We start from the raw sequence: 27,104 nt of genomic DNA, 5'->3' as shown, positions 1-27,104 counted from the left end.
TAACAAAGAAACCCATCTCTTTAGAAGCTAAAAAACTGTATGTGTTGATTGGATACACTTTGCTTCTTCTCTTGTCCAAGTTTGTTTCCCAGGAAGCTAAAACCTTGCTCGTATTTCACTGCCTTTTAAAATTGAATAACAAAATGTTAATTTGTGTAAAGAAAAAAGACATTTTCTACCGTCAAGAAGACTATAAATAATAAATAGGCAACCACAGCAGACATAAGTGTGGAGATTGAGGCAACCTGGATGTTATGAGGGCTCAGGAGAGACCCCAGAGGGAACTCCCTGGTCTGCTTCTCAACATTTGTCCTGGTCAGGGAGGGTGTAGCTCAGTGGTAGTGTGTGTGCTTGGGGTGCATGAGGTCCTGGGTTCAATCCCCAGCACCTCCATTAAAAAACAAACAAGAAACATTTGTCCTGGTTCCCCGTCCCGACTTCTCTGTCAGCCCCTGGTCTCTTGCCAGAACTACAAATGTCTCCTAACTCCTTCAATTCACTTTCCACATTGATTCCGCAATAATAATTCTGAAGCGACCAACCCTGGCTCTTGAGTAAGGTACCTTCTTCACAGTCTCATCATACTGCGGCCTCCCCTTCCCTCTCCCACCCTAAAACTTCCCGAATGTACTCTAGGGCTCCAGACTCCAAGCCTTTGCTCCATGTACTGCTTTGTCTGGATTGCACTCTGTCTTTTAAGAAAACTCATCTTTTAAAGCTTATCTCCAGCTCCTCTATGAAGCTTTTCTAAACCTCTGGGAGACGTGATACCTCCCTCTTTGTGTTCCTCTAAACTTTATATGCGTTCCTATCTCAGGTTGTATCAGCCAGAATGGCTAAGTAACACTAGAGAAACGAACAACCTGGCAACCTCAGTAGCTCAACACGAGTTTTATTTCTTACAATGCTACCTGTTGGGTCAGTGGAATGGTGCTGGGAGTCTCTGATCAGCACAGTCACTCGGAGGCCAGATATAAGGAGGTTCTGTCAGAAGAGGGCGCTGCAGTGTCTCACATTGCACTGGCAATGAATGAATCTGCCTGAAAGAACACACACGGCTTGGGCTCATACTTCACTGGTGAAAGCAAGCTGAAATTCAGTCCTACCATGTGCCTGCAAGGCAGAAAATGGCAAGACTGGTGAATGACTCAGTGACTATCACAGCTGGGTTCAGTGCTGACCAGCTTGCATGACTCTCTCCCATGGGACACCGAGGAATCCCAGACGTGTCCCAGGATCCCTGTCCTTGAGCAGTGTGGAGAGACCAGTACACTGTAATTCTCTGTGTTAATGTTACAGTCCAGGTTTGACTGGAGTGTTGCTGGGGCAGAACCCATGAAAGAAGGGCAATGGAACATGGGTGAGGAGGATGGGAGAGGGACAGTCTTAGTTGAGTGTCCCTGGAAGCGGACGGAGCCTGAGATAGAGGTATAGGCAGGTAACTTAGGTGATTCCAGAAAGCAGAAGTGAGGGAGTGTAAGATCACAAAGGAGGAAAAGCCAACTAAGATAGTGACAGTGATTCAATTCCACTGGAACTTTCTGAGGAGAGAAACAGAAATTGTCCACCTGAGGGACCAGGGGGCATGAGCATGTTTCCCCCAGTGTCCATTCTCTGATTGATTGCAGGTTGACTCTGGGGCTGTTTCCCTGTCTTTCTTACATGTGTTGCCCTTTGAGCACCGATGTACCAGAGAAGGCCCAGGCTGGTATGAATTAGTGCAAAGTGAAACTGAGCTGCAAAAACCCGCAAGCCTCAGACACAGCTGAGGTCAGAGGTGGGCGAGGAGATGCCGGGCACCGGCAGCCGCTGCTGCAGGGACTTCATGCTGATTGAGTTACGGCTTCCTGCCAGTTGCTATGCTAGGTGCTAATTTAGTACACCTTACCCTTATTTGGTACAGCATCCTTGTGAGGTAGGGTGTTGTGGTGATTTATAGGAAGACAGAAGCATCATCTGGGGAAGGATGACAGGTGGCTCTAACAGGGTGGTTTTACTTTTCTGTAGTTATTTTCCAAAAGGTATTGCTCTGGGCTGTATGAATTCAGAAATGGGGATTTAAAAAATGCCCGCAAATATGACTGGTCCCCAGGTAACTGACTCATGCTAATAAAACTCATGAAAGACCAATGTATAAATGGCTCATTTATTAATTTCAGTAGTCAATGTGACTTGCAAGATGATTCAATGCTTATGTTCCCTTAGCTTTATCATCCGTTTATTCGATAGTTATGACCATACCTTTGTGTCTCGTCTGATCTTTTTATTTGTTTAATCTTAGACGCTCAATGGTCAGAGGGGGTTAAAATATTTTCTTTTTTTAACTTTTTATTATGGAAAATTTCAAACATACACAGAAGTTTGGGAGAATAGTATACAGATCTCCCATGTGCAGATCACGCAGCTTCAACAATTTTCAGCTTTATGCCAGACTTGCTTCTTCTGGCCTCCCCCTCCCTCTAGAGAATTTTAAAGCAAATGCCAGACATCATATCAGTTCATCTGTAAATACTGCTGTTTGCATGCCTACATCAAAAGAATTTTAAAACATAATCACCATGTGGATGTAATATACAGCATAAGGAATATGGAATAATAATATTGTAATAAATTTGTATGAGGACAGATGGTTACTAGACTTATCATGGTGATCATTTCATAAAGTAGGCAAATGTTAAATCTTTATTTGTGTGTGGTACACCTGAAACTAACATAATATTGTGTGTCAACTATATTTCAGTTAAAAAAAAAAACCCACAGTGTCACCACAGGACCGTGAGGGGTACACCTACCATTTTGCTGTTTTTTCCTATATGCCTTATGGCTTTTTTGTCCCTCATTTCCTTCATTACTGTCTTCTTTTGTATTCAGTTGATTTTTCAAAGTGAAATGTTTAAATGCTTCTTTCATTTCCTTTTTGTATATTCTATAGCTATTTTCTTTGTGGTTACCATGGGGATTACTTTTAGCATCCTAAAGTTATAACATTCTAATTTGAATTTATACCAGCTTACCTCCAATAACGTACAAAAACTCTGCTCCATTACAACTCTGTCCCCACTCCTTTTGGTTGGGGATTCCACCACATTATGAATGTATTTAATATTACTGAACTGTTAATTAATATACTAATTATATTAATATATTAATAACTAATTATTTGAATTAACTTCACAACTTAAAAGTGGTGAAGATGGTAAATCTTATGTTATGGGTACTTTACCACAATAAAGCAATTAAAAAATAGGTTTGATATTGCTGATTTTTATTTACTTTTTTGGGGGGAGCTAATTAGGTTTATTTGTTTATTTAATGGAGGTACTAAGAATTGAACTCAGGACCTTGTGCATGCTGAGCATGCGCTCTACCACTGAGCTGTACCTTCTCCTGATGTTTTTTAAAGTGTGAGAACTGTATTATGGCTGTGTTTTCAAAAAAGAGTCCTTATCTTGTAGAGGTACTTACTGATGTATATGTACAGGTGAATTGTAACCTGATGTCTTGGATTTGTGTAAAAATAAATCCCAGAAGGAGTGGTTGGGTACAGAGATGAACCAGGATTGTCCATATATGGACTATGGTTGAAGTTGGGTGATAAATACATGGACATTCACTATACTGTTTTCTCTACTTTTGCATATATTTGAAGTTTTACAAAATAAGACGTAAGCAGTCTGTAGAGAGACTGCATCAGGGTCTCTTGTTAGAAGTCCAGCAGAATTCTTTTGGTGCAGTGCTACAGGTTGACATATATTCAAGCCTCTTTTTCCTGTAAAAGGCTTTCACGGGGCTTCTACTGAAGACACAGACTGAGGACACAAAGGAGGTACCAACTCCCTCAGAGACCTCCTGCCTGGTCCCGGGGCTTTCTCCTCAGCTCCTTGTGTTTCCTTCCACCTATTTGAATAAGAATCATTCATACCCAACAAAAAGCTCAAAGAATAATAAAGGGGATTTAATGAAAAGTAAATCTCTCTCCTTGCCCCACATCCCATTTTCCAGCCCCCAGTTCTCCTATCCATGTTCTTGTCCACTTTCCAGGGAGAACTTTCACACGTACAAAGAGCATACACAACTACATCCTCTCCCCTCCTTTTTTGCATAAATGGTGGCATCCCATACACAGGGTTTTGACTGTATACTTAGTTAAAAAGTATATGTTATATTATACATAATATCTTAAGACATGCACTCATAGGTACAGATAAGCATTAAGCTTTCAGAGGCTGCATAGTTTCCACCATCCAAACCACAATGTACTGTGTGTCAGTCCGTTATGTAAAGGTCCCTCTGCTGATGGACGTGGGTCATTCCCAAACTTTCTCTCTTGGTAACAATGAAAGCTGCAGTGGATATCTTTGTGCATCACACTTCCACACCTGCAGGGGAGAAGAGCCTCTCATTTTGATCATCCTAATCTAATTCTCAGAGGTAACCGTAAGGGGAGTGTATTTTGCTGTTGGCTCCATGTATGACAGGTGATAAAATAGAGTGAGCAAGGTTGAAATAGCTAATAAATCTGCCAAGCTGAACCTGCAGTTCTAGCCTGTCTTCAATCAAAGCTTGAATTCCTTCCAGCACCCTGGGGCTGGGGCCAGAGATGTGGGCAGGAGGAATCTGCTGGGATATGACTTTCACTTGAGTCTGACGGGAAAGCAAGGCATGAGTGTCTCTTCTAGACTGGAAATCTCCCTCCCTGCCCCTTGGCAGCACTGGGGTATGTGGGCAGGAAGCTACCCAACTTTGAACCTGAGGGCTGCCCTTTTGGTGGGAGGGACCTGGTATCCAGAAGAGAGAAATAAGTGGATCCTCCATGTCCCCACACCAGGATATGGAGGAAAACGTTAGAGAGACATTTTGGATGAAAGAGCAGAGGAATGCAGCTAGGTCTCCCCCAACCAAAGCTAAGTCAAGGCATGGAGGGAGTAGGAGTGAGGCATTGTGAGGGAGGAGCCAGGGAGGTTACAGCCAGAGGCCATCCCTCCCCTTGCCCTTAACAGCTGACCCCTGAGTCCCTGGGCCATGATCACCATCCTCTCCCCTGGGCCATGCGGGGCAGCCTCCCCCTAGGTGCTGAGAAGTCAGGGAGGGGGAATGACATGCACCACTGGCACCCCCAGGACTGGCAGAGCCCAGAGGGATGGGGTGCACAGGGGTGAGGTAGGGGCTGTAGTGTGGGCAGACGGGCACGTGGTGCAGCCCAGGCCTGGCTGTTTCCAGGGGCTGAGTTTCCATCTGAAAGAGATGTGGCCCCTTACAGGAGGTCAGAAACAGGCCTTCTGTTTCCTGGGAGGTCCCCACTCCACCCTCACTTAATTCTCAGGCACTGTTTGGGTGAGGAGAGGATGTTCAGTGTCCTGACCTGGAGTCTGGGCCTGCAGGGTGGCCTCTGGGTCCAGGGGCCTGGCAGAGTCCAGGGATGGGAGGGGCCCAGGGGCTGGGCATAACCCTTTTCTGAGGTTCAAAGGGTGCTTTATGTAAAGATTTCTCAAAGTCATAGTTGGGAAATCAGCTCAAAGTAAGTAGGTCAGTACGTGGCAGGATGGGGGTGGTTGTATACCCAGCCCTCTAACAGTAGCCTGTGTTAGAGCAAGGGGGTGGGGTCTAACCCAAAGTAAATATTTTATTAAGAAAGAAGTGGGAGGAATAGAAACCAAAGACACTTCTGTTGCTGATCTAAAGGAAGCTGTTTCCTTGGAGTGAGAATAGGACTGGGGAGGAGGTTCTGCTGGGTATAATCTAGAGTCTGGGGTATAACCTTCAGCCTGACCTTAACCTTGGAGCTCAGTGTTTCAACAACAGCTCCTGGGAACCCTCCTCTGGGGAGGCTGAGATAAGCACACAAGTGACTCAAAGCAGTACATTCTGTGGACAGGTCCTGTAGGAATCTGGAGGACTTTCTGGAGGACTTCCTGAAGGCTGAGCGATTTGAGGAGAATGGAGAAGGTGTTTCAGGAGAAGGAGAAGGAAGAGACAAGCACATAGGGGAGAAAGGCCTTGAGAAGAGCTCCTCTGGGAGCTCAGAAGAGCCACCACAGAGATGTTAGGAAGAGGCACTAAAGAATAGGGGCTACAAGTGTAGACTCAGGAGCCATGCTGCCTTGGTCTGAATCCCAGCTCTGCCACTTAGTACCCGTGTGAATCTAAGGCAGGTCATTTAACATTTCTGTGCCTCACTTTCCTCATATGTTAAGTGGGGACAATGATAAAACCTGTGTGTTAGGTTTATTGTGAGGATTACGTGAGCTCCTACATATAAAGGGCTTAGAACAGCGTCTGGCTCATAGTAATTCCAATTGATATGATATCTTCTTCCCCCAGAAGCAGCCCTGAGACAAAGATTCAAGCGCAAATAGTGCATTTGAGAAATGGTCTCAGGACATGTGGGTAGGGGGGTGGGAAAGAGGGATAGTGAAGGAAGACAGTCAATAAAGTGGGTCTTATCTGTTACGGAAACGACAGGCCAGTCAAGAAACAAGCACCACCCGGAGGGTTGGAGTACTCAGATGCATTACGCCGGCGGGCTCAGAGGGGCTTCTGCTCCGAAGCTCTGAGCACCTCCAAGAAGTGCACATGAGGTTTTATAGGGTAAAGTACAAGCTTGGGGTATTCGGCAAATAGGCATGGAACAGCCTTAGCAGCATTATCATCACAAAAGTGAAGGTGGGGAGGCAGCAAACCAACATTCCAAAGCCAGATATGTATCTTTGAAAATCCAGCTGGCTAGCAAAAAAACATAAACAGCAAACCAACACTAATTAACCTAGATTTACAAGTTAGTCTTGCAGAACTCAGGTCAGTATTCCAATACTTAGACTTGTGAGTTATCTTGTTAGACCAGCCCAGCTTTTCCTTCACAATCAAGAGAATTTACCACTGTGAATGAGTGAGGAACCCTGGAGTCATTCAGAATCTCAGCGTTATCCCATGGTAGGGTCACAGTCCTCTGTGATGTGTAGGGCTGGAGGGATGTGTGTGTGGAGAAAGAAAGAGAGACGGAGAAGGAGGGAGGGAGAGAGAAGTTTCTGGTATCCTGGATAATGTCACTTATCGTATTGGATCAGAACCCCATCCTTATGACCTCATTGAAGATTAATTACCTCTTTACAGGCCCTGTCATCACCAAATATAGTCATATTAGGGGTTAGGTGTTCAACATATAAATTTAATTCAGTCCATAGCAGCAGCTTAAAGAGGCACCCAAAATTCAGTGATTTAAGTATTCAGTCAGGCAGGATTCATTATGCTATTATGACAATCTCCCGATCTTGGTTGCCTTAGTGGTTTGCAAAACATGGCCGTACATCTCTCCTATTCTGGTGTGTGTGCCTCTTTGCAGTGTGACTTTGCCACTCCTCCCATCAAAAGGTAAAGTTCCTCCCACCCTTAAATCTGGGCTGGCCTTGTGATTTGCTGTTACCAATAGAACATGTGGAAGTGATGTCATGTGACTTCTGAGGACAGGCCTCAAGAGACCTTGCAGCGTATGTGTTGCATCTCTTAGGATGCTGTTCTGAGACTGCCATGATATGAGGGGCTCTGGGTGACAGACCACGGGGCTTACTGTTCCTGCTGAACTCAGCCCTCAGCTGGCTGCAGCTGCATGAGTGAGTCCAGGCAAGAACCTCCTGGCCAACCCACAAAATCATGAGTAGGAATAAAACATTTTTAAAGCCCTAAATTTGGGGTGGTATTTTTTCCCCCTGCAGCTGTGGTAATGCAGTGGATTAAAACAACAAAAGTTTATTTCTTGCTCACATAGCGTATCTGGTAAGGGTCAGCAGGGGTTCTGCTTTTGGTGTCACCCAGTGATCTAGGCTGATGGAGCAGCCACCATCCCAAAAGTAGCCATCCAGAGGGAAAGATTATGAGCCCGAGGAAGACTGCATTGGCTCATAAAGCTTACATGTACCAGTGGTTCACGTCACTTATACCCACTTTTCATTGGACAAAGCAAGTGGATAGGGAAGTTTAATCCTACTGTGTGACTGAAAGGAGACGAAGCCAGAACATTTGTGAACATCTCAAATGCCCACCACCTTTAATATAGTTTGTTTCTCTCTTGTAACAATCTGAGCAGGTAGGCAGGGCTGGTATGACATCAACACAGTGTCAGGGACCCAAGGCTCCTCTGTCTGTTTGCCCTGTCATTCCCAGGGTGCTTCTCTGGAATCACCATCAAATTTATATTCCAGCCCATGGGAAAGAAGGGGTACACTCTCCTTTTATTTTAGGGGCATAATTTGGAAGTTACACACATCAGTTCTATTGGCTAGAGCCGTGTCACCTGGCCACTAGCTGCAAAGGAAGCTGGGAAATGTAGTCTTTAGCTGGGTGACTGTGTCCTGCTGAACATCTCTTACTGCAGAAGGAGGGAGAACAAATACTGGGTGCAGGGAAGGTGCCAGTAGCTCTGTCACAGCAGTAGCTTTGGGACCTCCAGCACTGGGGGTCACGGTCTTCTACATCCAGTCAGTTCTGTCCAAGGTGAGCCTAACTATGTGTGTGTGTTTCTGAGAAGTTATTTGTAAATCAAGAGTGTTCATAAACTTAAATGCTCACTTCAGAGATGTTTCATCTTCATTTCTGGTTGCTTCTATTTACTTATTATATTCCACATTGTTCGAAAAGTGTTTTGTTTTTTTTTTAATGGAGGTACTGGGGATTAAACCCCGGACCTCGTGCATGCTGAGCATGAGCTCCCACTGAGCTATACCCTCCCCACCATTTGATAGATTTTAAAGAGTCTTCTGTGGGAGGCTGACACACTAGCTTAGAGTTTCTTTGCTTCCTGCACTTCACACAAAATGCAGGTTGTAATTTAAAGACATTATCTCATTTTCAAAAATACTTTTATTCCTTTGAGTAAACAACCCCAGACTTGTTTATTTTATAAGCTGGGGATTTTATCTACTGGACTTTCCCTAAAAATGTTCTCAACATTTTTCCAGTCTCCAAAACTAAGTGTTGATTTCATTTTTGTCCCTAGATACTCTCTGGGGAAGGGTTGTAGGGAAGAAAAAGATGAGGAATCCTCCTATGTATCAAAAACTTCTAAGAAAATTCGTTTTAATCTCTTGGGGGCTTATATTCAAAAAGACAGTACTATCCTAGACTCTGAAGAAGTAAAATCCACTTGGTAAAACCCAAAAGAAAACTGAAACTTTACTTAAATAAAATGTTTTGCAACATCTCAGCTGGTTGGTGGGTTTGTGTGCTTTAGACTATTCTTGCAAGAGCTTGTGAGTAGGCGGGTCTGCGAGGGGTGGAGGTTGGAAGCGCCACGCAAAGCCCATGATGCAGATCGACAGCTCTATGGATGTGCTGGGATTAGGGAGACAGGGCAAAGGTTTCACCACCTCAGCTCAGTCCCCGATCCCTGATTACTTCTTTCCTAATGAGAGAACATTCCCCCTTGCCACTCCCTAGTTTTCTTTCTCTGGCAGCTCATGAAGCGGCTGCTGAGCCAACTCTGGCTTTCGGGAAGTCAGATGACCTTTTCCCTCTCCCAGCACTCTGCCTCTCCCTGCCCCTAAGGTGGACACCATGGACCCACTGATGGCCGTCCTTTGCCTGCTATCTCTGTACCCAGGTAGGAGCAGGGGAGGGGGATGTGGGGGTCCCGTGGGTGAGCCCAGTACCACCTATATGCAAAACTGACAGTCTCTTCTGCTTTCCTTTCCTTATCTGTGCCTTTCTTCTTCTCTCCATTTCTGTGCCATGTCCCCATGCCCACAGGCTTGGCTACAGCCGCTCCCTCCTGCCCTCAGAATGTGAATATCTCTGGTGGGACATTCACCCTCAGCAACGGCTGGGCCCCTGGGAGTGTCCTCACCTACTCCTGTCCCCTGGGCCGCTACCCATTCCCTGTGGCATCACGGCTGTGCAGGAGCAACGGGCAGTGGCAGGTCCCGAGAGCCACCCGGGTGACAAAGGTGGTCTGCAAACGTGAGCTCCCCGCTGGCGGGCCCCCCCACCCAGGACTTCTATTTAGGAGTTGCTGGGGTGGGGCTTAACCTGACTAGATAGGATGGCTAAGAAGCTTTTCAAAATAGTGGGAAAATGTCAACTGCCCACAGCCAAGCATTGGAGGCAGGCTCTGATGGAGATTGTGGGGAACTAAAGCCAGGGATGATTTTTAAAATACTTAACAATCCACTGCATGGTGCTGACCATTCAGAGTGGCTGCTGAATGATCCTGGAGTCCCCTGTTGTGCCAGGCTTCACCCCTTTAGTCACCCACTCATGAGGATCCCAGGGGAGGGGCTGGGGTGGCTGTGGCATTCAGGGGCTGAGAGAAGTGGCTGTATTTCAATCTACTAGGTTGGTGTGAAATTGCCAATATTCAGCCAATTGCCAAAAGTAGCAATTTCATGGGCATCAACCTAATATTTTGACAACCAGCTGGCTCTTCCCAGGCATCCAAGCTGAATGTCACTTACTTGGTGTCCAGCCCAAGTGTTATCCATCCATCCCCCGTCTCATCCCTGTCTCTCCCTCCAGCTGTTCGCTGTCCAGCCCCTGTTTCCTTTGAGAACGGTGTGTACACCCCACGGCTGGGGTCCCACCCTGTGGGCGGCAACCTGAGCTTTGAATGTGAGGATGGCTTCACACTTCGGGGCTCGCCTGTGCGGCAGTGTCGCCCCAATGGCATGTGGGATGGGGAGACGGCCGTGTGTGACAACGGTGGTGAGTGCCCTGACCGATGGCTGCATGGGGCGGGGGTCTCCCGGGAGTCCTGGAGTTAGATGTGTGCCCAGGGAGCCTCTGTGGGGACAAGGACCTTGTGCTTCTGGTGCCAAAATCACATTCCTGGATTTTGGTAAATTGAGGTCTATAGGTCACACATCTCCGGCTTGTGGGGACCCTGGCCCAAGGCAGTTGGTGCTAAGCTTCAGATCTGACAAAAGGCTCCACATTCTCTATCTGGCTTCTGCAAATGCCTCAAAGCCAGATTGGTTTTCAGGCCCCCAGGGCTATTGCAGGGAGGATGCGCTGAGGGCAATCGAGTTTGTGCTTAGGTCCTTGCGAATGGAGCCAGTTTGGGTTCTAAGCCCAGCTCTGATTTTGGTAGCCTTTGGGCTAGTTATTTAACCTCGCTATGCCTCAGTTTCCCCATATGTAAAATGGAGATAGTAAGAGTACCGACTGCCTGGGAGTGCTGGGTGGATCAAGTGAGTTGCGTCTGGAACAGTCTCTAGGATCTAATAAGCTCCACATATACTTCCGTCATGGTCATTCCTGCCCCTGTGAAAGACAACCAGCTCTGCTCGACTGAAGCAGGGCTCCTGGGACCCCTGGGTTTGGGGAGCTTCCGGGGTCACTGTTCTGAGTACATAATACAGAAGACTCAAGAGTCCACAAGATGGCAGGACCAGGACCTCACCTGGTACCCAGACTTCCTAGTTGGCCCCCTAGTTACACCCTTGATCATTTATTCAAACATAAATATAATTTATTTGAACATGGAGGTTTAATCTACCTAAAACATAGAAATCTTAACTAGTCAGCTTGAGGAGCTTTTATACATGTGTCCACCCATGTAATCACCCAAGACCGAGTGCCCATCACCTCGAGAGGCTCCTCCTGTTCTCTCCCATAAGGTGACCACTCTTCGGACCTCTGCCTCCGTGGATGAGTTTAGCTTATTCTTACGCCTCACACATGTGGACTCATACGCACGTGCTGTTTTGCAACTGGCTTCCTTTAGTCAACATTCTGCCTGGGAGATGTATCCATGTTTTCCTGTGTTTCAGCAGTTTGGTTTTTTTTTTTCAGTTGCTGTGTGTTTCCATTATACGAAAATATTATAATTTATCTATGCATTCTTCTGTTGGTGGGCATTTGGGCTATTTCCAGTTTTTGGCTCTATGTGCTATGCATGTCCTTGCACATGACTGCGGGTGCACCTAGACGCTTGTTTCTCTTGAGCATGACACCTAGGAGTGCAATTACTGGGTCATAGGTTGGCAGATGTTTTGTTTTAGTGGAGGCTGCAAACAGATTCCCAATTGACACTCCAGCAATGTAACAGCTCAGGTTGTCTGTCCTACATCATCTCTGACACTTGGAATTACCCATCTTTTTAGTTTCAGCCATTTCAGTGGGTGTGGAGTGTTGTCTCATTGTTTGCAAACAATCTCTGTGGAAGGGCGGGGCTTCTCAGCCAGCATCTTCCCTGGGGCTCTGGGGTGGGTGCAGGCCGACTCTCTGTGTTGGAAGTGGGATACTTTAGCTGGAAACTGAGGTTACTGAGTTCTTTTTTTTTTTTTTTTTTGAGGCTACTGAGTTTTAAACATCTCCCCCTACTTCAGGTTTTCCATCCACATGCCTGGGAGGCACGTGTCTCCCAAGGGAGAGGCCATGGGACCCAAGAGCCTCTGAGGCTCTGGAGGAGGAAGAGCCTGGAGGGAGAGGGTGGAGAAACAGCATTTAGAGGCTGAGGAGGCGTCCCGGCTCACCTCCATTTTTCTTTGTTCCTTGCAGCCAGCCACTGCCCCAACCCGGGCATATCCGTGGGTGCGGTGCGGACAGGGTCCCGCTTTGGCCTTGGGGACAAGGTCAGATACCACTGCTCCTTGAATCTGGTGCTGACAGGCTCTGTGGAGCGGGAGTGCCAGGACAGTGGGGTCTGGAGTGGGACGGAGCCCATCTGCCGCCGTAAGTAGCTATTCTGATCCTCCTGAGACTCCTGGCCACTGACCCGGCCCTGGCTGACCTGGTGGCTCTTCCTACAGAGCCCTACTCTTATGACTTTCCTGAGGATGTGGCCCCCGCCCTAGGCACCTCCTTGTCCCACCTCCTTGAATCCACCAATCCCACCCAGAAGAAGAATGGTGAGTTCTCCAGGAGGGGGCGGCAGGCTGCTGGGGAAGGGCGTGCTTCCTAGGGGCTGAGATGACCGGCGGGGAGGCAAAGAGGCCTGGTAAGAAAGCAAGGAGGAGGGGGAGATCTGAATCTGCCCTTTCCACTTTCCTCCCAGAAAACCTGGGCCGAAAAATACAAATCCAGCGTTCGGGTCACTTGAACCTCTATCTGCTTCTGGATGCCTCTCAGAGTGTGTCAGAAGAGGACTTCAAAGTCTTCAAGGACAGTTCCTCCCACGTGGTGGACAGGGTCAGGAAATAGGAGCCCATGCACAGAGGACTTCCTGCGCTCGCTGTCTCTCTCGGTCTCCTTCCTTTCCTCAGAATCACACTCACAGCCCACCTCCTCCAAGAAGTCTTCCCGGATTATATGCATGCCATGCAGGAATCATGGCTTTAATTTATAGGATCCTATTTTTCATTCCACAAACACTATTGGGCTATATATGTGAGGCCCTGTTTTGGGTGCTGGGGGACCCCAAAGATGAACAAGGCTGAGATCCCACTTTCCAGGATTTAATCATCTAGAATAGAGGTCTTCACAGAGAGGTACCCAAAATAATCCACCAGGATGTGGCTGGAAAATACTGGTCTCCGTATTGAATAGTTGCAATTTAACTTATATTAACAACTTAATATTTAAAACTTTTTAAAAGTTTTCAATATTTTGTTTAGGTTTTAAAATATGTATACTATATTTGAATAGTGATACACTTTATAAATATGAGTGTACATTATAAATACATATGTGTATGTTGAGGGATGTGCTCAAAATGTTTTTACTGATGCGACGCATGAGCAGGAGAGCTTGGAAGCCATTGGTTCAGATTCCTTGCCAAGACTGTGCTTGGTAATTATGCTTTTCACAATAGTTTGTGTAGATAAATGTTTTTCCTCCTAGCTACATTTTAAAGAAGGCAGCTTTTGTACGCCGTAGTATCTTTCTTAAGAAAGTAACTTAAGTGATTCACTAAACCATGAAGGCTGCAAAATGCGACAGAAATGTGCTGATAGGTTCAAATTCCACCTCCACCTCTTGCCAGTGGTGTGATCTGGGGTGACATAACGGGCCTCAGCTTCCTCATCTATATGATAAGGACCCTCACGACCCCCTCACAGCATTGATGTGAAGAATAAATGAAGAGTGAACCTGTCAAAGAGTAGACAGGACCAGCAAATGTCAGGAGCCTTCTTCAAGCAGCTGTTTCCCAAGAAGGGACCCCTGAAGGCCTTGTGTCTGTCAGTCTCCGTCCAGGCTCTCGGCCTCCTCCAGGGCCCTTTGCGGCTCTCTTACCATCTCCCTTTTGGTTCTGGGGACCCTCACGCTACCTCTCACTTCCCTTTCTCAGATCTTCAGCTTTGAGATCAATGTTAGTGTCGCCATCATCACCTTTGCATCAAAACCCAAAATCATCATGTCAGTTCTGAGCGACAAATCCCGGGATGTGACTGAAGTGGCCAACAGTCTGGAAAATGCCAACTATAAAGGTATGATGTCATCCAGTGACAGTGACAGGAGTGGGGCGGGGATGAGCTCTCTGTAGCTGCCAGCTGATTCTAGACAAGTTAGAGAGTGAGGCCTCTTGGTGGCATTCAAGTCCCAGGGCTCTGGGACTAAAGTTCCTCAGGTGGGGGTGGCTTCCAAGTCAGGTTCCTGGTGGGGGAGTCCCAGCTCCTACCAACACATGGCTTTCTCGGACATGCTGCATGTCCACATGCACCGTGCATGTTGTCAGCTCCTTCCTGATGCCAGAACCACATGGTCTGCTTTTCATAGTCTCCCTGTGCCACTGTGAAACCACGGGAGTGGTAGCTAGCAGATGGCTAAAACAACCCAAGTTCTTTGGAAACCCCATCTTTGAATCTTGGGACTTTAGAGTGGCCTTTAGTGGGGTTATGCAATAAACATTTGTAAGGGGAAAGGCTTTTCATGTTTAAACAGGCAATATCTAACTGGATATCAAAGGTCTGAGTTTATCACCCCAATTGATATATGCATTTCCAGTGTTTGGGGAAATGGCGTCATTCCCTTCTCCCAGGTGGCAGGCAGGAAGTTTCTAAGAGAGCTTTTCGTCTTTGCATATTCCAGACCATGAAAATGGAACTGGAACCAACATCTACAAGGCTCTAAATAGTGTCTATAACATGATGAACAACCAAATGGAACGCCTTGGCATGAACACGGTGGCCTGGCAGGAAATCCGACACGCCATCATCCTTCTGACCGATGGTGAGTGAGTCCGGCACGTGGAAGGAGCAGGCTCATGGGGTCAGAAGACCTGCAGTATGGTTCTCCCACTGCCACTTCTGGCCTCCGTTTCTTGTTTATAAAGTAGGAATAGTGTTAATGATGATGGTAATGACCACCATAACAGTGGTGGTGATGTCATGGTAGCTGTCCTCCTTCCCTTACAGTTTTTATGAAGAGCAACTTAAGTAGTATATGTAAAAGTGCTTTGAGACTGTTAAGTGTTAGCTATTGTTACTACCTGAGAGGTCACCTAGAGTGTGCTGGATGGGGAGGCGTGGCTCTGGACCAGTGATGTCAAGGGGCATGGATGGAAGGGCAGACTGGGTGGTGGATCTGGGCTCTGCCATTTATCTCTTGATTCTGTCCAAATTACACAGCCCCTCTAGAAATCAGTTTTTTTGTCTATAAAGTAAGGATACCCTCATTTCCTGGGGTTTCATGAGAATGAAATGAGGCAAAGTATATGGAGCTCCTGGCCCAGAGCCAAAGAATTTCAGTAAATAATTTCAGAATCTTGAAACTCGAGTATGGTGTGTAAGTGTGGAGATTCCCGGGATGAAGGCCTCCTCACTCCTCCAGGGCTGTGGGGAACCTTCATACATCCACCCAGACGGACAGTTCTTTCCCTCCTCGTTCTAGGCAAGTCCAACATGGGTGGCTCTCCAAAGCCAGCTGTTGAGAACATCAAAGAGATCTTGAACATCAACCAGAAGAGGACTGACTATCTGGGTGAGCCTCCGCCCCCGGCCCACCTGTGCTGCCCTGCAGGGGGCACGAGGCCCACTGCCAGGGGCTCCAGCCTCTTGGTTTTCTTTCTATTGAGACCCCAAGCTGGGTTGTTCTGTATGAAGGCAGCCGACTGTCACACTGGAGTCTAGTCAAACTGCCTGTGGTTTCAACCTTGGATTCATCTTCGACTGGCTGTGGCTGTGGGTAGTGTTTTATTTGTAAGAGGGGCCAGTATAAGGACCTGCCTCAGAGGCCGATGAAGGCGAACGCTCAGACATCGCTTGTCACAGAGAAACTCGGTATACGTCAGCGGCACCATCATCATCCTCATCGTCGTGGTTTTTTCCCATCGTCTTATGTTCCACAGGCCTCTCCCGGAAGAAGAGGCCTGGACCCCTTGTGAGGACTGTCCCAGGCACTCTTAGAGCAGTGCACATAACTAACGAAGGCTTTGGCAGTTGCAGTCTCTAAAACAATTCCTTTAATTCAGACTAAACAAAAATTGCACTGACCTTTGACCAGAAAAAAACTTCAAAGAGAAAAGCTCCAGATAAGGGAGGGCAGCTGGTTTTAAGGCCCCAAGTTTTACTTTCCCCTTGGGACCTCTCTTTTCTGTTCATGCCTCTCACTCCATTTGCCCTTTATGAGTAAACAGATTCCTCTTCAAAACCCTGACCTGGAGGAGCAGGTAGCTCAGTGGTAGAGAGCGTGCCTAGCAAGCACAAGGTCTTGGATTCAATCCCCAGTACTTCCATAAAACAAAACGAAACAAAACAAAACAAACCCTAATTACCTCCCCCGTACCTTCCTCCAAAAAAAAAAAAAAAGTACACAGTGCTGTATGTCAACTGCGTCTCAATAAAACTGGAAGGGACAAAAAAGAACGATATTTTAAAAATTTATAAAAGAAAAACAAAAACTCCCCTGACCTAAGGAAGGCAAAAGCCCAACTTTACATCCTAACTCCTTAGCATCACTGGGCCAAGGTTAAATGCTTGAAAGCATCTTATTAAAAAGAAGCAGAAACTGAAGGGAAATAGTCAAAGAAAACATGTGGGGCCTGACAATTGTCCAGTTCCTATCATAACTGCAAAAAAGGACTGTAAGGGGTATAAAGGATGGGAGAAGACAGGACTCTTTGAGCCACTGCAAGGCAGTTTCTGATTGGCACCCACATGTGCTCAGAGGCTGGTGTGGATGGTTGTGTGGACCCAGGTTCTCCAGGGGGAAGAGATGGCTCGGGGGCCCCCTCCCAGAGCCTACATTTTACAGAGGAAGACCAGTTTTGAACGCTACATCATAGGTTCTTTTTATCGATGTAGTCATTTAAAAGTCCTCGCTAAGAGCCTCTCCTGGGCCAGGCATGTTCTAAGGATACAGCTGTGAACAAAACAGAAGAAAATGCCTGCTTGCATGGGGATGTCACTCTGGAGGGGGCAATGTGTTAGTTTCCTAGGGCAGCAGATAATACAGACTTGGCTGATACCAAGGTCAAGGTGTCAGCAGGGCCATGCTCCCTCTGGAGGCTCTAGTGGAACATTGTCCTTAACTCCCCCAGTTTCCGGCAGCTCCGGACTTTCCTTGGCTTGCAGCAGGATCACCCAATCTCTGCCTCTGTCTTTATGTCACCTTCTTCCCTGAGGGTTTCTCTGTGTTGTCACATGGTTTTCTCTCTCTGTGTTTTTGTGTCTAGAGTCCCCTGTTCTTATAAAGGCATCAGGCTGGGCCCACCCTAATCCAGGGTGACCTCATCTTAACTGATTATAGCCAAAAAGACATTCTATTTCCCTATTATTAGTCACAGGTACTGGGGGTTAGGACTTGAACATACCTTTTGTGGGGGACACCATTCTACCCACTCTAGGCATTAAACAAAATAAGAAGGAAACCATATCGCATGATAGACAGTGACATGTACTAAGGTATAAAATGAAATGGAGTGGGTGGAAGTCTCTGGGCCATTGTAGTTTTAGATAAGGAGACCAGGGAAGGCCTCACTGAGATGGTGACATTTGAGTCAAGACTTAAGAAGTTCAGAGAGGGAGCCACGTGGGAAGTCTAGGGGAGGCGTGAACCAAGCAGAGGCGCAGCTCATGCAAAGGACCTGAGGTGGGAGTGTGCCCACCAATTTGAGGAGCTTCAAGGAGGCCATGTGGCTGGGAGAGAGCGAAGGGTGAGGAGTAGTGGGTAATGAGGTCAGTTAGGTAGTGGGGGCAAGGGAGTCCTCCTTATGTGGGGCACAGCGAGTTCCAAATTACAGCCTCCTATGCAACAGGGTAGCCCCTTGGCCACAAGATTCTGGTGATTTCTTCCTCCCTATCAGACATCTATGCCATTGGCGTGGGCAACCTGGATGTGGACTGGAGAGAACTGAATGAGCTGGGGTCCAAGAAGGATGGTGAGAGGCATGCCTTCATTCTGAAGGACACGAAGGCTCTGAGCCAGGTCTTTGAGCACATGCTGGGTGAGTGTGCTTCACCCTCTCCTGAGTGGGGTGCCCAGAGTGGAACCGGCCAAGGGTCCAGGTTGGCAACTGCTCACAGCACCCCTCACCTGCCTCCTTCCCCATCTGCTCCTCACATCCACAGATGTTTCCCAGCTCACGGACACCATCTGTGGGGTAGGGAACATGTCTGCCAATGCCTCTGCCCAGGAGAGGACACCTTGGCATGTCACTATTAAGGTACCAGGAAGGAGGGATGGGGCTTGGATCCCAGAGGTGACAGTGGCCATGGGCCAGAGACACAGCAGTCCCTGAAGATCACCTGTTCTCCTGCAGCCCAAGAGCCAGGAGACCTGCCGGGGGGCGCTCATCTCAGACCAGTGGGTCCTGACAGCTGCTCACTGCTTCCGCCAGGCCGAGGACCGCTCCCTGTGGAGGGTCAGTGTGGGTAAGGCAGGGCATGCACCAGCGTCCCGACCCTGCAGCCAGAGCTCCCACCCCTTGTCCCTAGCCTCTGGCCCCTTCAGGAGCCCTGGTCCAGCCTAATCTGCCATATTGTTTTCAGGGGATCCCAACTCCAAGTGGGGCAAAGAATTCCAAATTGAGAAGGCAGTGATCTCCTCGGAGTTCAATGTCTATTCCAAGAAGAACCAGGGAATCCCGGAGTTCTATGGCAATGACATTGCCCTGCTAAAGCTGGCCCAGAAAGTGAAGATGTCTACCCACGCCAGGTGCCGAAGTCTGGGATGGGAGGGCGCCCCCAGAGTGAGTGCTCTGGGGCGCCCGGAGGAGGGGACACCAAGGATGGGCCTGTGTGACACTTCTCCTTCTCTTCAGGCCCATCTGCCTTCCCTGCACGGTGGGGGCCAATCTGGCTCTGCGGAGACCTCCGGGCAGCACCTGCCAAGACCATGGTGAGTGCCGGGCTCAGGGTGCGTGAGGACCCAGGGACCGGGGCTTGGGGTGATGACGTGGGCTGTGCGGCAGCCCCCAAGTCAAGAGTCTGGATGCTAAGTAAAGAGATCAGAACTGACATCCTTTTCCTTGACGGCAGAGAGGGAACTTCTGAACCAGATGAGCATTCCTGCTCATTTTGTGGCCTTGAATGGGAGCAAGCTGAACATTAACCTCAAGACAGGGTCAAAGGTGAGTGTCTCAGGTCCGGGATGCTGTGCAGGGATGGGATTCCCCTGTGGTAGCTCCTGGAACATCTCTCTTCATCCTGTAGCTTGGGCTGCTTTCTCCATCTGACCCCAAGTCACTGCTCCTCCCAGACCTAGCTGCACTGCCAGCTGTCCCCTGGGCCTGCTCATGCCATCCTTCTGTCCTGTTCCACCCCTACTGCAGTGGAAAAACTGTATCCAGGTCGTCTCTCAAGACAAAGTCACATTCCCCAACTTGACAGATGTCAGAGAGGTGGTGACAGACCAGTTTCTATGCAGTGGGACTGAGGAGGATGACAATCCCTGCAAGGGTGAGCCCCTCCCACCCACTTCTCGACCCTCATCCTGGAACCTGGATTCCCAAGGGGAAGGCCACCTGTGTCCCTGTGGCTGGCACGTGTACCAGGACACCAGTGCACTGCCCTGATGCAATGGTGAAAGTCAGGATGACAGTCTCTTGTCCCTCTTTTCTGGCAGGAGAATCTGGGGGAGCAGTTTTCCTTCAGCGGAGATTCAGGTTTTTTCAGGTGAGGAGGGAAGGGGGATGCTCATGGGTCTGGAGTTACGGGATCTTGACCTTGGGGGAAGAGGCAGGCCTTTGGAGAATCCAGGGAGGTTGGGGCTTGGAGTTAGGGCTGGGGCAGCCTCCCACCCCATCTTCTCCTTTTTCCAGGTGGGCCTGGTAAGCTGGGGTCTCTACAACCCCTGTGGCAGCTCCAATAAAAACTCCCGCAGAAAGGCCCCCCGTGGCAGGATCCCACCACCACGAGATTTCCACATCAATCTCTTCCGCCTGCAGCCCTGGCTGAGGCAGCACCTGGAGGGCGTCCTGAACTTTTTGCCCCTCTAATCATGGCCACCGAGGCCTTTGCTGTCCTGCCAGGACCTGCCATCTCTCCCATTTCCTACCTTTCAACTTTCACCCTCGGTCTCCGTGACCCATCCCCACTCCCTGCTCTGCGCAAACCCCTGCCTCTAGGAACCGGAGGCAAGGCAGCCAGCGGCACATGCAAGCCGGGGAATCCCCAGGGCTCCTGCCGGCGCAGAGCCCATCCTCGGGTTTACTTGGCTCACTCTCTCCTTTCACTTTCACATGGAATTTCCCAGTTATGAAATTAATAAAAATCAATGATTTCCTCATCTATCTGTGCCTCTACCTGGGTCCTGTGGGGAGAGAAAAGCCAGAATGATTCCAGGAACTGCAAGAAGGCAGGTCAGAGACCCTTCTGGACAAACAATGGCTGGACTCTGCTCCCTAACAGAGTCAACAGGGGAACCAGTGAGGGCCTTGTGTCTGGTCCCTAAGGGGTAGGGGGCTTGTTGGGAAGGAACGAAGGCTGAGAGGAGGTGTTGACAGGAAGAATCCTGGATCCTGGGCAGCCAAAGGTGGGATTTTGCAGTTTCTGTTTCCTTGACTGGCAGCTCAGAGGGGGGCCCTCCCGCTCGGACATTCCGGAAAGTGATGTGGGTAGGGTGGGTGGGGCGAACAGCAGGCGCCAGAACACAGGTTGCATAAAAGGCTGGAGGTTGTGGGGGGCAGGGGAAGGGCGCGTGACACAGCCCAGGTCTGGAGCTTCAGCTTGGAAAAGCCCGCCAAGCAGACACATAGCAGAAGCTGAGACAGGCCGTCCTGCCCGCAGCCCCAGCTTCTCCCTGTCTTCCAAAGCCATGGGGAGCAGTCGCAGCTGCCGACCCTGCCTAGCCCCCTTGATCCTGGCCCTCTTGTCTGGAGGTAAGTGCCCTCACAGGCTCCCTCCTGCTGCCCCCAGGATCCCTCCTTGGCCTTGTGAGCCTGGGCTTCACGGGCCTTCCTCTTTAGGTGCGAGCATGACGCCATTGCCTGAGGCTGGGCCCCAGAGCACCTGCTCTCTGGAGGGAGTAGAGATCAAAGGTGGCTCCTTTCGGCTGCTCAAGGAGGGGCAGACACTGGAGTACATGTGCCCTTCTGGCTTCTACCCGTACCCTGCGCAGATTCGCACCTGCAGATCCACAGGGTCCTGGAGCACCCTGAAGACTCAAGACAGAAAGATTGTCAAGAGGGCCGAATGCAAAGGTTGGAGGGCAGCGAAGGGAGGCATGGGCCAGCAGAGGGACGGAGCAGGTGGTGGCCACGACCCAGACTTGGACAAGATTAGAGTTGTGTTGAGACGAGGCAGTCTGACCAGGCGGGCTGAACAGGGGTGGGAGCCGAGCAAGGGTTGGCGGTGGGATGGAGGGAGCAGCAAGGGGGCTAAACTTTACTAAGCATTGACTGTGTCAGGCAGCCCTGGCAGCTGAAAGAACATTCAGAAATGGGGAGCGTGAGTGGCTGGACTCCTCATGGGTTGAGGCTAGTAGCTGATCCTGTGGGATCGAGAAGACACTGTTTCTCAGTGACAGGGTCCCTGAGACCAGGAGGGATGTCCTAAAGGGCAGCCCTTCCCTCTCGGTCACTTCTACTTGTTCCCCTCCCCCAAAGCAATTCGCTGCCCCAGACCACAGGACTTTGAGAACGGGGAGTACTGGCCCAGGGCTGCCTACTACAATTTGAGTGAACAGATCACTTTCCGCTGCTACGATGGTTACACTCTCCGGGGCTCTGCCAATCGCACCTGCCAAGAGAATGGTCAGTGGGACGGGCAAACGGCCATCTGTGATGATGGAGGTGAGAAACTTCCCCTCTCTCCATGACGGCACCCTCGCCCTGACCACCTCAGCCTGAGGAACTGGCACCAGAGCTCTTGTGCTCCACCTTGCTCTCCGGGCCTCCGGCTTTGGCCTTCACCTCCGCATCTCATGCTTCCACAGCGGGGTACTGCCCGAACCCGGGCATCCCTATTGGCACAAGGAAGGTGGGCAGCCAGTACCGCCTTGAAGACACTGTCACCTACTACTGCAACCGGGGGCTCACCCTACGGGGCTCCCAGCAGCGCAAATGCCAGGAGGGTGGCTCTTGGAGTGGAACGGAGCCTTCCTGCCAAGGTGACTCTTGAGCTGTACAGTCAGGTCAGATCTTGCTCATCATCCTCACATCCCCACACGAGGGCACTGCCTTCTCCCTACTGCAAGCCAGCTCCTTCCTCACTCTTAAACACCCCTTTAGGACTCTCTCACTTCTGAGCCCTTTCTACCCCAGAAATCCACCATACCCTGTCTCTCTGGTCACTGTGTCCCTGACCTCCCAGACATTTGACCTGATTTCTGACCTCTCTCAGACTCCTTTATGTATGACACCCCTGGAGAGGTGGCCGAAGCCTTCCTATCCTCCCTGACAGAGACCATAGAAGGAGTTGATGCTGAGGATGGACACATTCCAGGTGTGAAGGCAGAGATGGGAAGCGAGGTGGGGGTGGGGTTGGAGGATGGAGAAGGGGCAGGAGAACCATGAGTCTCTCTGGTGGCACCCAGGGGAACAACAGAAGAGGAGGATTGTCCTGGACCCCTCGGGCTCCATGAACATCTACCTGGTGCTGGATGCATCAGACAGCATTGGGGCCCACAACTTCACAGGAGCCAAGAACTGTCTTAGAGACTTCATTGAGAAGGTGAAATCCCCTCCCCTTGAACGTGGGGACCCTGAATGGATCTGGCTGCCCTGCTGGGATTAGCCCTTGGAGCTCCCAGCCGCTCTGAGCCACAGGGTCCCAGAAAATCTCCAGGTCCTGTTCTGTCCTCCTTCACTTTTACTTGAAGCAGTTTCTTGACCTTTAACCCAGACTCCTCCAAGAACCCCAGGTGACGAATCAGTCCTTGAATCTCTTACTCTGGCCTTCCCTGCCTATCCTAGCAAAGCTACTGAATTCTCCCACTTGCTTCCCTCACCCACAGGTGGCAAGTTATGGGGTGAAGCCAAAATATGGTCTAGTGACATATGCCACATATCCCAAAGTTTTGATCAAAGTGTCTGACGCAATGAGCAGTGATGCAGACTGGGTCACAGAGAAGGTCAACCAGATCAACTACGAAGGTCAGAGGTCAAGGAAGGGAATGGTGGGAAGTTCACTTTGGGGTCAGAGAGATCACAAGTTTCAGGGGTGTTGCGGGGAGTGAGGAGTGAGACCATATGGTGGGGCAGGGAAGACTACTTTTTCTAGTTGGACAGCAGGGTCACTGGGGAGTCTGTTGGAACTGAGAGGGTCACTTTGTCATCAAAGGGAAGTCAGTGGGGGTGACAACTCAGAAAGTTCAAAAACGTGGGTTACTGGTAGGCCTCTGGGGACACGGATGGCTTGGAAGACCAGGCGAGGTGATGATTTCTTCCCTTTCCACAGATCACAAGCTGAAGGCAGGGACAAACACCAAGAAGGCCCTCCTGGAAATATACAACATGATGAGCTGGGAAGTGAACACCTTACCTGAAACCTGGAACCGCACCCGCCATGTCATCATCCTCATGACTGATGGTCAGAGGGGCCTTTCTCCTGCCCGACTCCCCACCCTCTCACACCAGCGTATGGCCCTTAAGTCCACATGTAACACTGGACTCATGGCTGGGGCCCTGACTGCTGCTCAGGGCACTGAATTTGTCCATCTCTCCTGGGAACCTTTATAAGGAGGGACCCTTTTCTTTAAAGCTATGATCTGTCACTTCCATCACCTCCCCAATCTGCTCACTCAGCCATAGGTGTCACTCCTTCTAGCCAGTTTCTCTTCCTTGACCCTCTCCCCTCCTTGTCTCCTACCTTCATGGCCCTGTCTCTCCTGCAGGCTTGCACAACATGGGCGGGGATCCAGTCTCTGCCATTCATGATATCCGGGACTTGCTGGACATTGGTAGAAGTCGCAAGAACCCAAGGGAGGATTATCTGGGTGCGTTTCAGTGCCCAGGACCCAGCACCCCACTTTCTCAGCTCCTGCCCACTTAGGGCCTTGACCCTCACTCTCCCTTTTTCTCCCTCAGACATCTATGTGTTCGGGGTTGGGCCTCTGGTGAACCAAGAGAACATCAATGCTTTGGCTTCCAAGAAGGATAAAGAGCAACACGTGTTCAAAGTCAAGGACATGGAGGACCTGGAGAATGTTTTCATTCAAATGCTTGGTAGGCAGATACCGGAAGGGTAGAAGATGGTCAGGAAACTCAGTCCTCTCCAGGCCTCCCAAGGTCACTCATTCGCCCACTCCTCCCAAAGCCCTGGCAGCCTGCAAGTCCTTTCTCATTCTTTCTTCTCTACCTCGGTGTCACTATTCTTGCCTCCTGGCACTGTCCATTCTCTGATTTTAGACTCACAGGGCTCTGATTGAAGTCGGAGAGCTTTCTAGAGTCCCTTGTTTTACAGATGTGGAAATTAAGGCCTGGAGAGATCCAGGAACAGCAGGCTAGCAAGAGTTGGGCCTGAAAGTCGCTGGGTCTCTAATCCGAGTCCCACGTTCTCTTCACGATACCACAGTGGTTTCTTACTCTCAGCATAAAGAAGCAAGTGCCCCTGCCCCTCCCTTCCTCCTATGGGCCTCTGCTCCCCAGACACATACATGTCCCTCCCCAAAAGACTGCTGCCATTTGGAAGTGAAGGGCCAGCTTTCAGCACATTCTCCTTTCTTGCCAGATGAAAGCCGGACTCTGGGCCTCTGTGGCATGGTTTGGGAGCACAAGGGAGGTACTGACTACCACAAGCAACCATGGCACGCCAAGATTTCAGTCACTGTAAGTGCTGGTGGGGACTCATGGGAGGTGAGGTCAGGGTGAAATGAAGGTGGGGGAAGAGCAATCTGTTCACATTAGGTTGTGGTGTTTGTGAAAGGCGAGCTTCCCCCCTCTGCTGCTCTGTTCCTAGCGCCCCTCGAGGGGACATGAGAACTGTATGGGTGCTGTGGTATCTGAGTACTTTGTGCTGACAGCCGCACACTGTTTCACGGTGGAGGATGAGGCTCACTCAATCAAGGTCAGCGTGGGTAAGGAAGCAACCTGTCAGTCCTGAACTTCAGCCGTGCCCTCTGGGCAGGACCTGCCACTTCTTGAGCCCACACTCCACTGGTCCTCAGTGTAGCTCCCTCCCTTGCATGCTGGACCAGTTAGGGATGGGGAAGACTGAAATTAGGGATGACACGGGGCTCGAGGCAGGAGGCTTCTCGCAAAAGTGAGTGGTCTACAAGTACCCACTTTCCTACTTCAGGAGGGAAGAATCAGGCCCTGCAGATAGAGGAAGTCATATTTCACCCAAACTATGACCTCAATGCGAAAAAAGCAGAAGGAATTCCTGAATTTTATGACTATGATGTGGCCCTGATCAAACTCAGGAAGAAGCTGACATATGATCAGACCACCAGGTGAGCCAGCTGGATCCCTGAGGAGAAAAGGCCGGGAGAGGGAGGGCTGGGAGACTGGGGCAGGTCCAGAGTTCACCATCCCTGAGTGTCCCTGTCTCTCCTTAACAGGCCCATTTGTCTCCCTTGCACTGAGGGATCCAATCAAGCCTTGAGGCTTCCAAGGCTAACCACTTGCCAGCAACAGAGTAAGACATATTCTGGGAGAGGAGCAAAAGGGTGAGATTCCAAGAGGCAAATGAGGCATGAGGGGGAGCTGTAGGTGATGCCCAGCCCAGGCTCCAGCTCACACGAAGGGGCTGAGGGACATTGGCTGAGTGACAAAGAAATGGATAGATGGTGGGGGGGTGGAAGGGTGCCAAAATGACCCAGTCTGTCCACTTGTCTAGGGGAAGAGCTGCTCCCTGCAAAGGATATCAAAGCTCTGTTTGTGTCTGAGTTGCCCAAAGAAAAGAAACTGATACGGAAGGAGGTCTACATCAAGAATGGGGAAAAGGTGAGGAACGTGGGATCCTGAAGGGGTCCTTTAGGCCCCAATTCTTCCTAAGCAAGCTCTGTTCTTCACCTCTTCCTCCTCTGTGCTTCCTACCCCACCTACAGAAAACCGCCTGTGAGAGAGATGCTCTGCGTGCCCCAGGCTATGACAAAGTCAAAGACGTCTCTGAGGTGGTCACCCCCAGGTTCCTTTGCACTGGAGGGGTGGCTCCCTACGCTGACCCCAACACTTGCAAAGGTGAGAGAAGGCTCTTTGGTTGTGCTGTAAGTTCCTGGGGCCCAAGAGTCTTCCCCTACAGCTCTTCCTCCCCATAGGTGATTCTGGTGGCCCTCTGATTATTCACAAGAAGAGTCGCTTCATTCAAGTGAGTTTCCCCTTTCCTAACTGTGGGGAGATGCCAGGTGGTCAGTGTTGTGTCCCACAGCAGGAAAGCTCAATGCATGTGGCTGGAAAGCGGAGGGTGGAGCTTCCCCTGCCTTAGGACTCTTCCTTCAACTGGCCAACTTAGGGCTGTGTGTCTGGTCTGTGTGCTGGAGGATAAGACTGAGCTGGGCCCCTGGTCTAGTCCTCCCACGTCAGCTCAAATGCAAACAGCTGCTTCCTGGGATTAGGAAGGAATTCCGCCCAGTGACTGGTGGTATCCCCTCGCCCTCTCCAGGTGGGTGTGATCAGCTGGGGCGTCGTGGATGTCTGCAAGGGGCAGAAGCAGCCACCTGCTCACGCCCGAGACTTCTACATCAACCTCTTCCAAGTGCTGCCCTGGCTCAAGGAGAAACTCAAAGATGAAGACCTCGGTTTTCTATAAAGGGTTTCCTGCTGGAAAGGGGCATGAGATCAAATTAAAACAGCTGCGACAACACCTGTGTTCAAGGTCCTTTTGGGGTAAAGGAATGGGGAACGTGCACTGGCCATGTTG

The 27,104-nt window shown here is 49.7% G+C and overlaps 2 protein-coding genes and 1 non-coding gene across 3 annotated transcripts; all 3 read left to right on the top strand.

Moving 5' to 3' along the window:
- The first annotated feature begins 320 nt into the window (after window positions 1–320).
- TRNAP-GGG (transfer RNA proline (anticodon GGG)) lies at window positions 321–393 on the top strand. Its single transcript has one exon. It is a non-coding gene; the product is annotated as a tRNA-Pro (tRNA).
- An 8,916-nt stretch (window positions 394–9,309) lies between these two features.
- Window positions 9,310–20,596, top strand: C2 (complement C2). Its single transcript, XM_006215349.4, has 18 exons — window positions 9,310–9,592; window positions 9,739–9,948; window positions 10,504–10,689; window positions 12,487–12,660; window positions 12,738–12,836; window positions 12,983–13,116; window positions 14,216–14,354; window positions 14,956–15,096; window positions 15,757–15,846; window positions 18,170–18,310; window positions 18,435–18,529; window positions 18,626–18,737; window positions 18,855–19,020; window positions 19,127–19,203; window positions 19,344–19,435; window positions 19,637–19,763; window positions 19,930–19,979; window positions 20,126–20,596. The coding sequence occupies exons 1-18, from the start codon at window positions 9,547–9,549 to the stop codon at window positions 20,300–20,302; spliced, it is 2,256 nt and encodes a 751-aa protein (XP_006215411.2). The 5' UTR covers window positions 9,310–9,546; the 3' UTR covers window positions 20,303–20,596.
- Window positions 20,597–20,973: 377 nt separating this feature from the next.
- CFB (complement factor B) lies at window positions 20,974–27,047 on the top strand. The gene is made up of 18 exons (XM_006215352.4): window positions 20,974–21,184; window positions 21,272–21,505; window positions 21,911–22,096; window positions 22,240–22,413; window positions 22,647–22,748; window positions 22,840–22,976; window positions 23,260–23,398; window positions 23,703–23,834; window positions 24,139–24,240; window positions 24,332–24,469; window positions 24,975–25,072; window positions 25,203–25,320; window positions 25,542–25,695; window positions 25,804–25,880; window positions 26,082–26,188; window positions 26,293–26,425; window positions 26,503–26,552; window positions 26,847–27,047. The coding sequence occupies exons 1-18, from the start codon at window positions 21,121–21,123 to the stop codon at window positions 26,991–26,993; spliced, it is 2,292 nt and encodes a 763-aa protein (XP_006215414.1). The 5' UTR covers window positions 20,974–21,120; the 3' UTR covers window positions 26,994–27,047.
- The last annotated feature ends 57 nt before the right edge of the window (window positions 27,048–27,104 follow it).

The sequence above is a fragment of the Vicugna pacos genome, chromosome 20 (assembly GCF_048564905.1).
Source record: "Vicugna pacos chromosome 20, VicPac4, whole genome shotgun sequence".
Taxonomy (NCBI): domain Eukaryota; kingdom Metazoa; phylum Chordata; class Mammalia; order Artiodactyla; family Camelidae; genus Vicugna; species Vicugna pacos.
Note: the sequence above shows the minus strand (reverse complement) of the source record. Positions and strands in the feature narration are given on the sequence as shown.